The 9185-nt window shown below is 34.0% G+C and overlaps 1 protein-coding gene across 1 annotated transcript; it reads right to left on the bottom strand.

Annotated features, from left to right (window-relative positions):
• Positions 1 to 628: 628 nt before the first annotated feature.
• LOC8285570 (probable linoleate 9S-lipoxygenase 5) lies at positions 629 to 5547 on the bottom strand. The gene is made up of 9 exons (XM_002512340.4): positions 5143 to 5547; positions 3583 to 3872; positions 3270 to 3510; positions 2841 to 3182; positions 2645 to 2730; positions 2354 to 2461; positions 1957 to 2264; positions 1602 to 1865; positions 629 to 1517 (listed from the first exon to the last, which is right to left on the bottom strand). The coding sequence occupies exons 1-9, from the start codon at positions 5363 to 5365 to the stop codon at positions 764 to 766; spliced, it is 2616 nt and encodes an 871-aa protein (XP_002512386.1). The 5' UTR covers positions 5366 to 5547; the 3' UTR covers positions 629 to 763.
• Between the last annotated feature and the right edge of the window lie 3638 nt (positions 5548 to 9185).

Below are 9185 nucleotides of genomic sequence, written 5' to 3'. Positions count from 1 at the left end.
TAAAATATTAGTACTATTAATATTAATATTAATAATTTTGTTCTTATATATAAACAATATAATCTGAACAGAATAATTGTATTATATTTTTTAATTATCTTTGTTTTAGCAAAAAACTATTAAAAACTTTGAATTATCAATTAGAAAAAATATTTTCTATATTTGAATGCAAAAAGTGTAATAAATGATTTTGTATTTTAAGAAATAAAAATATATAGAGTTTATAAAATTATTATATATATTATTACCAATATAAGCCCCGGGCCACATATGCCTTGCAGTTGGTTTCTGTTATTCTTGACAACAGAAAAAAAAAAAAAAAAAACAACAACAACAACATGTCCTTGTCGGTTTGTTTTTTGCTTTTTTAATTCCCACTTCCAATATGATTTGAGAGTTGATTACTAGGGATTGCGGAAGCATGCATTAAAGAAAAAGCATGTTCTTGGCTTTTCTGTTCTATATCAGCAGGAAAATTTGTTAAATAGAAGTGGGGGAAGCTAGAAATAATGTCATCAACTTTCATGCTTTTGCAGTTCTATGTTCCCAGATGGAACCTCCCTCTGACAGTAGCATTTACATTAAACCAGTTTCATTTAGGGGGGACATTACATCAGCAAAAGAAAAATGAAGATCCAAGTATGCATCATTTATGAAATTTATTACCTCAAGCTATTTGTTCCTTGTAACATCTACTATGAATTACAGATATTAGGTACTTGAAAATGATGAGATTCTGCAAAGTGAAAGTACTAGTTTTAGTTTAGATCGAAACACTGTTAGGAATTCCCCTGCCAGTAAGTCCAACATCGCTGCTAGGAACTAACAAGGTGTATGGCACTAAAACTGGACCAATACGGTTCTTCAGTTCCACATCTTTATTCATCTCTATAATCCTGTCCTCGATTTTTTCCAGCTTCTTTCCAAATTTTTTAAAGGCCTCTAGTGGTTTACTGTCGGTTGTCCATTCGGGCGTGTCCCGCTGCCCAAGATACACTTCGTCTGATGAATGCCTTGACAAGATTTCAATAAGGGAAATGCCAAGAACAGTCTGCAGCTGGGCAGTGACAGTTTTAAAGAAAGCTTTGTCAGGATTAGTCTTGAGCTCCTCATATTCAGGGGTTCCCTTTTCTGGCATGAACCTGCGGCTTATGCTAGGACGATTAGGAAGGTAGCCTCCGTACGGGTATTGGCCGAAGTTGATTGCAGCATGAAGAGCAGATGCTGTCCATATGATAATGGTGCATGATTCTATCAGCTCTTCCCTTGTCTGCATCTTAGGCCACCAGGGCTCGTGTTTCTTGTCGCCATGACCTACCTCCCTGAGTTCCTTCCACCAGGACTGAAGTTCAGGATCCTTTTTAACCATGTCATCTGTCTCATAGTAGAAGGAGCAATAATCTTTCACCCATTCTCTGATTGCTGACCATATCTCAAGTCCATCAACAGCAAAAGGGTAATCTTTTATCAGTAAGCGGACACCATGTGGACAGTTTGGATCCTCAACTGCCATTCCTCTGAATATAACAAAGAGGTAACATGTCATTGAAATGAAACAACTTTCCACATCATTTATGATATATCAGTAGACTAAGATTTACCTTTTCTTTAGATCTTCAGGAAGTGCTTGCTCCGTGAAATTCCAGTTTTTGTAAGCTTTGGATGTCATTTCCATTGCATACTTTGCAGGAAAAACAGTAAACTCGAGCAATCCACCGGCATTAATGAGTATTTGTCTAGCAACTGCATTTATGTTCATTGTGTCACGGAAGTGGGGGTGCAGAAGTTTGTGTATCGGATGAAGCACACTTAGATGCCTATTTGTTGCTATAATAAATGGCTCCATTGCCGCATGAGTGTGCAACCTGCAACGAAAATATAAACATTCAGAAACTCTACTCAAGTTATGAATCTTTTCATTCCGATAGCCTGTTTCTCTTTAGGGGGGTTTCATACCAGTGGCTGATCAGTTGGTGAACACCAGAGTCAATTACAGCCACATAAGCTTTGGCTAGTTGCCAAATGGAACCTTCAACACTGCCATCTTCAGCTGGTGTGCATACTTTGTTAATGGCTCCAAATTCATCTCCCTCAGGATGAGGCAAGCTTAATTCAATGGCAACTGGCTTCAAAGTTCCATCTTCTTTCAAAAAAAGTAATGTCCTTGATGCATATGTCTTTGTAGATGTAGCATTTATCTGCCTCAGGTATGGCATCACCGTATCATGGTGATCTAAAATGTACAGCTTGTTGTTCTCTAGGGCCTATCAATCAAAATGTTTGTCATATTGGTCAGTGACAGTTGATTTTGATTGTAAACTTAATTTTTAAAAGAAAAAGAAAAGAACATTACCTCTTGTATGGTCAGTCCATCTAGGTTATGCTTTATGTGCTCTTCAGTTACTGAACTGTTTTGATCACCATAACGTTTGCTGTCTAGGTTGCTTTTAGGAGGGAACTCCTGCAGTCAAGTTCAGAAGTAGACATGAGCAAATTCAGAAACCATCAAGCTCTAACTGATGACTAGAAGGAAGAAATAAGATTTAAAATCTATTGCAACATTTTGGATTAACTTCTCTATTCGTCATCAGCTTTCTTGGCAAGCAATAGGAGATTAGTAGAACTTAACAGAGCTTGGATGTACCTGAAGACGACAAATGAGGACAGGATTTACACCAGCCAGCATTTCTCTGCCAAATTCTTCATCTGTCCTCCAAGCAGTCTTATTCTCTACTCCAATAATCAGAACATCACAATTAAATGGCATCAGAAAGGTTGCAAGACGATAATTTTTTTTTAAACATGTTGTTATCAGCAACATAGCAGAAACTTTATCATACCTTTAATTACTTGAGGCATTGGGAATTTGAAAAGTCGCTCCCCATCAGTTCGGAAAATTTCCTTGAGCATCTCCAATGGAATGTTTTTTATTATATTATCTAACAGGGGGCCTTCAGGCAGCTTAAGCCCTCCTTCATAGAGTTTTAGTACATCATCGAAGGAGTCAAACTCATTCGGAGTCTTGTCAAATACAGCTTCTAGCTCAGGCTTGATGAATTGAGCAATAGATTTCAGTGCATAAGCAAGGAAATCAGCCATCTTCAAGTGGCCAAATCTTTCATCTCTTGGGACATATATGTTTAAGCTCAGGAGAAGGGACAGCCTGCTTTCGTACTTGGGATCTGCTTAGGACAATATCATACAAGAATGTCATAAACAGTATAAGGTCTGATTCTTATTGACAAATGCATTCATGAGAATACAATTACCTGATTCTAAAGGTTTTCGGCCTGTTCTTCCCCTGCGAGGATAAGGGTAGTCATCAGAGCCTCCAAGAACTGGGCGGTCATACTTCGGACCCTTATCAGGATCTGCCAAATCATTGTAACAGGCATAGTCATACACACGGTCCCATTCCTTGAGCTCAGCTTTTCCATCTCCTCTCAGGCTCACTAGTTCTTCCTCCCGGTACTTGCGCAACGGCATTGGTGTCTCGTGTGGCAGATATGCCTGTTATATTCAACAACTCAGCTAGCCACTTAAAAACACTATCATCAGAGTACATAAATGGTTGCTAGGTACCTTGTTAGTAAAGAAAACGCGATCTTTCTTGTAACGTTTGGCAGGGTAAACCCATGAGTTGCAGACGAAATGGATTCGGCCTTGGCCAGGAACATCTTCCAGGGTGAGAGTTTTCAGGTAGAATTCACTGTGATGATTATTTCTTATTATAAATGCTCCTGGAATTCCAATCTCATCATCCCAATCAAAGGTAACTCTGAATGCTGAATCGCCCGGTGTTGCAGGAGTGAATGTAGTAATCCAATCCTCCAACAATGCAGGCTCTCCTACTTTTCCTTGCAGACCATTCTCTGCAAATGGCATGCCAATTCCAACATTATAATTATATGGCCGTACCTCCAGGATAGATATGCAACCAGAGAAACAATATACATGTACACATAATTGATTGCAGGTTTTTCAAGAAAGCCAAAAATAAGAGGCTGCCATGGTCAACATCAATCAAGAATGTGTCAATGAATTGAAGAATGAATATGAATGTCTTGCTTCCTAAGCTAAACTGAGACATCATTTTACATGCTAACATTGGTAATTTTTTTAATGAAACATGCTCGAAAAATATTATTATTTTCCTGGTCTCTCCGAATACCCCACTCTTTATTATAAGAAATTAAAATCTGATAAAAGCTAACCATAAACTGCAGGTATACTACTATACCTTTTCAACAGTTACTCCAAATAACTAATGATAAATCTGATAATTATATATATACACAAAAAGTGATACTGGAAAAATAGAGGGAGATGCAGTAATTATATGCTGTGCCATGAATTTTCTAATGCAAATAATAATGGATTGACTGCAAAGTTTATGTCATTGACTTATTGTTGAGAGTAAGGCCAAAATAATGGGCCTCAGCTGACATTCTTCGATTATTCCCTTTAAAAAAATAAAAGTGGCCTAGTAACATGGCTGTGACTTTCTTTGTTGTCACAGCTTCTATTCCTACCATGAATACAATCAGATCAGCACCGTCATAAGAGGGTCCTACACCACTTTCTGCAAGTGTCTGCGATGCTCACATGAGTTCGCTTTTTCAGTTCATGAACAAAGAAAGGTGAAAGAAAGAAGGAGAGGATAAAGTTGAAAGAAGAATGTATTGTTTTAGGTTTATGGTATAATTCTCGTTCTTTCTCTTTTTAAGTAATTTTAAAGAAAGAACAGAAAACAGATGAATATGTAACCTGGAAAGAAAAAAAAAGGAACAGATAAATAAAAACAAAAGCCAAGAAACTATCCAAGATCCTCTTTTCTTCAACTGAAAAATCCTGATAACTACAAGATCAACCTTTCTTCCTTAGTTTACTTTCTTTTCTACAGTAACATGATTTGACTTGGTTTTCACATACCCAGTAAATTATAGCCAAACTGAATCATATCCCATAAAGAAAGCAGTAAATATGGATCTGATGAAAGTATTAAAAGGAAAAACTGTAGTTAATATGGACACAAGAAATTTTCTTTTTTTATCAAAGAAACAACCACCAAGTGAATGTCAGAATTGGAACCTCAAACTCGCTATTTATCAACAAGAAAACAAAGACAGAAAAGAAACTCACCAGGCTCACTATTAACAGAACTAATGAGTTGCAGAGAAACTCCATGGCCAGCCAACTCATGAATTCCATCAAGAAATGAGGCATTGAAGTCATTAAAGTCCAAAACATTCTTCTTCATCAACACCACAGTACCTTTGATCTTTTTGCAGTCACCACTAACACATTTCATCTTCTTGTTACCATTGCTGTCACCAGTAATGGCATCAACTATGTTCTGAAACATGATGCCTTGCTTCAGATGCTAAACAAAGAATCTAAATTTTGCAGAGGTGGTTATTACTAATGAAAGTTATTTAATTGGCTTTAGTTATATGTGAGCTCAGAAGGGTTATGTTTGGTTTTTATAGGAAAAAAGAAAAAAGAAAATAAAGAGCATATGGGGTTCGCATCAAGTTTGTGGCACTGACTAAGAAGCTTCAATGTTCATATTGGATAGGTTCTATTACAGTAATATAGGAATATTATAAAAATAAAATAGAGGATTTAATTATTATAATTGAAATAGGAAAGTTATTGAGATATTATAAAATAGGAGATTATGGTGTAATTATGGTAATTGCTTCAATAAGATTGTGCAGCTACTACTTGAGCTATAGAGAGAATGATTTCTCAATTTTCTCTGGAACCTCTTCAGCATTAAAATAGATTACCTTCCATTTCAGGGCTGATGTATTTCACTTTCAATTGCACTTGTTTGAAGCTTTACTTAATTGATCTATATTTTATTTTCTCAATTTGCTGCGTTAAGATAATACTTATATGCAATTTCATGTGAAAAACTTTGAGCGCTCAAAATTGAGATGTATTTCAGAATTTGTAATGAACCCATTTCAGAAAATGATAAAATCAACTTGTTAACTTGATGGATTGAAATGTAATGAATAATTGATTGGAAGAGTTTTGTGCAAACATGTTTCCTTATTCTCCTTCTAAAAATTGAAAAGCATATTAACCCTTTAAACTTTCCTTTTTCCTCCTACTCGTAACACTCATGGTAATGTACCATGGGAATCAGTATGTTTTCCATTTAGAAATCTTCTTTGGACGGCCCATTTTACCTTTCTTTTCCAAAGTGAAAGACGACATGAATATGTGCCAAAAGTTGCTGCCCTCTTCCACTCCAATTTTAAGTTAAATAAATTAAGGATTACATGATATGGGTAATTGATGGAAGACCCAAATTCCAAATTATTTAGAATTTCACAATGAAAATATTAACTAATTCACTCATTCATTAATACAGATTATTTATTTAGTCTATGATATGATTGTTGTGATATTATAAATTAATTATTGTGTATCATTTAAATTATTATTATTTTTTTAATGTGTGAATGTCAACTATTCAGTGGATTAAAAGCTTAATTAACAAAAAGATAATAATAATCTAATTTGTTAATAAGTTTCTTTTTATTTATTTATTTTATTTTCTAATTTTATTTTTCTGTGATTCTTCACTTCTCACCTGGAATCTGCTAATCTCAAGAAATAGTTGTTCTTGGGAGTCTTGTTCAGCAGCCCTTCTGGAATTTCTACAATTTCTTCAGTATTTTGAGAAATAAACGAGTGTCCATATTTGAATAAAATATAAAACAAAATGATACTTTCTTTTCCTTTCCCCCCCCCCCCCCCCCCCCCTCACAGAATCACATCTATGGCAAGTCTTAGTAGATAAAGAAAATCCACTATCAAATGTTCCCCAAGAAATGATCAAGAAACCCACCACTCTTGTTGGACTGTACGAATTAATATAAAAATTATGAACCACAATCTCTCGAAAACACTGAACATTTGCAAAAATAAAGACACAAATGCAAACAGACACTATACTTCATTCTTTTTAGATTAATGATCCAAGTCTAAGACATAATGAAAGTTCGATAAATGAAAAGAAGTAATTATCAAATTAGATTCTATATCTATTTATATGAAAAAGAAATGTAGCAACGAAGAGAGTTTTTATTTGTAGAAATGGTACTTTGAACTTGGAATGAATATGAAGAAATTAATTATATTTTTTTATCTTTTGAATTATGCTATCGGATCGCTTGCTCAAAATCTTTGGTCTCTATCCGGACCCAATAAAAAAATAAAATCACTTATTATGGACTTGTTGAGAATAATTCTGATGTAGTTCATGGTCTATTAGAAGTAGAAAGCGCTCTTGCAGTCGGTTAGCTAAAAACGTTTATACCATGGGATGGGTCTAAATGGGTATGAAGTTCGAAATACACGTTTTCCTCCTTCCAAAAAAAAGAAAAATTGTAATTGTTAAAAAGATAAATGAAAAAGGAATTAAAATTTCATTTGTGATTTGAAAGTTAGACACACACGTGATAAGGCAAAGTGCTCTTTTGTTGCTGTGATGTGTGGGCTATGGCAGGACACTTCATTAGTCAGGGTTGTCGTTGAAGCATGCTTGATTGCTTCCTGAAAAATGATGGCTAACAAACAGGAAAAAAGATCTTAATTAGGGCCAAGTTGTCCTTGTCCTTGTAGGACATAGCCAACAGTTGTTTCAGATCAGTAAATGGGTAAATAGCATCATGTGAACACAATATGAATCTGGTAACAAAGATAACTAAACAAGGTGAAAATTTTAGAATTTGAAAATGACATAGCAAACCAAAGGTAATGCTAATTCATACTATCTACCACCTTATGAATTGATGCCACAATAAATTATACAAAGTCTATTCATAATTTTTCTATAGTTGCAATTGTTCTTCAAACAATCATGTGAACACAGAGCTAGTAGCCCTTTTAAAATTCTTTCTATGGATGGATAACACTTATTAAGATCCAAAATATCAATTAAATTTTTTTTTAAAATTGAATACTAAAGTTATATAAATAAATTTATTTATGGATCGTTCGACGGATAATATTTATATAGCGATTAAGGTATAGGAAGTTGAAATTTTTTTGTATTGGAATTTATTTATTAATTAATATTGTGAAATTTGCTTACTTCTATGGTGTAAATTATTAAAAAAATAATAAAAAATTAGGGTTATCTCCCAATTATATAATGGTACCAAACCTGCTTAGGACAGTCAATCACAGCTTGATTAGATACTTTGTTATACAATTATACCGTAATAATTGAACAAAAACTAGCATAAAGTATACAATTGTAAATGGGTCTATAGCGTTGGACAAGGCATTGGGTTTTCTTGATAAAAGGGAATCATTCTTCTATTAATTTGTTCTACATAAGTCATTGAAATTGACCATCCAAGAAAAAGACTGATACTCATCTAATTTAATTAGGGTTGGTGATAGTCAATTCATGTGAATTTGACAAGTGTGAACATCAAGAAGAGGATTTGTGTTCTTAACAAATAAAAATAAAATGAATTGAAAGAATTTTTAATTATTATTTGAATTTGATAAAATAATTGTTTTTCATGTTGAACCAAATATGAAAACAAATTAAAGAAAAGCTTTTGCAAGTTGGTACACTTTTGAAAATTATTATTTGCTAAAGACACAGCTAGTAGCTAACTACCAAGTCAATTAGTCTTCAATTGGGCAAACTAAGTGATCAATTGATTTAATTTAGCTACTGCATATTGAAACTATATTTCATGTAAAATCATTAGTTCAAATCCATATATTTATTTTAAAACATGTATTAAATAAGAGGAAATATGAGGATTTGTAAGAGAAATAGACTTGGTCAATAGGCACTGTTGCATTTCTCAGCATAGTGAGACACTTTCTTTGTTATTCTTTTGGACCCAGTTTAGATGTGGAATTTATTCTGAGATCATTCATCATATAAATGAAGATGTTTACTTCCAGACAAAACTTGACCAAGATTTCTTTGAATCCATCTAAAAGATTAACAGTGTCCAATTCATACATGGAAGTGATGGCTGCACTTAGGTAGCAACTTCCTTTGCACCTAAATTTGGTTTACTTTTAAGAAAATCTAGACCATGAAAGAATGATATAATAAATTTAAGCTTATATAATATATAGAATTCAACTGCAAAGTTTATTTTATAGCTGTTTTAGGATATAATAATCTCATGATA

Source organism: Ricinus communis, chromosome 10, assembly GCF_019578655.1.
Source record: "Ricinus communis isolate WT05 ecotype wild-type chromosome 10, ASM1957865v1, whole genome shotgun sequence".
In the NCBI taxonomy this organism is placed as follows: Eukaryota; Viridiplantae; Streptophyta; class Magnoliopsida; order Malpighiales; family Euphorbiaceae; genus Ricinus; species Ricinus communis.
The sequence above is the reverse complement of the archived record's forward strand: the minus strand, read 5'-3'. Positions and strand labels throughout refer to the sequence as shown.

Bases quoted from the DNA above. Each gene is read 5' to 3' on its own strand.
- LOC8285570 (XM_002512340.4), bottom strand. From the start codon at position 5,365: ATGTTTCAGAACATAGTTGATGCCATTACTGGTGACAGCAATGGTAAC. The intron at 3,183-3,269 runs GTAATTGTATTC...TGTCCTAAGCAG, and splicing joins CCGAAAACCTTTAGAATCAG to ATCCCAAGTACGAAAGCAGG. The intron at 2,265-2,353 runs GTAATGTTCTTT...TTTGATTGATAG, and splicing joins ATGGACTGACCATACAAGAG to GCCCTAGAGAACAACAAGCT.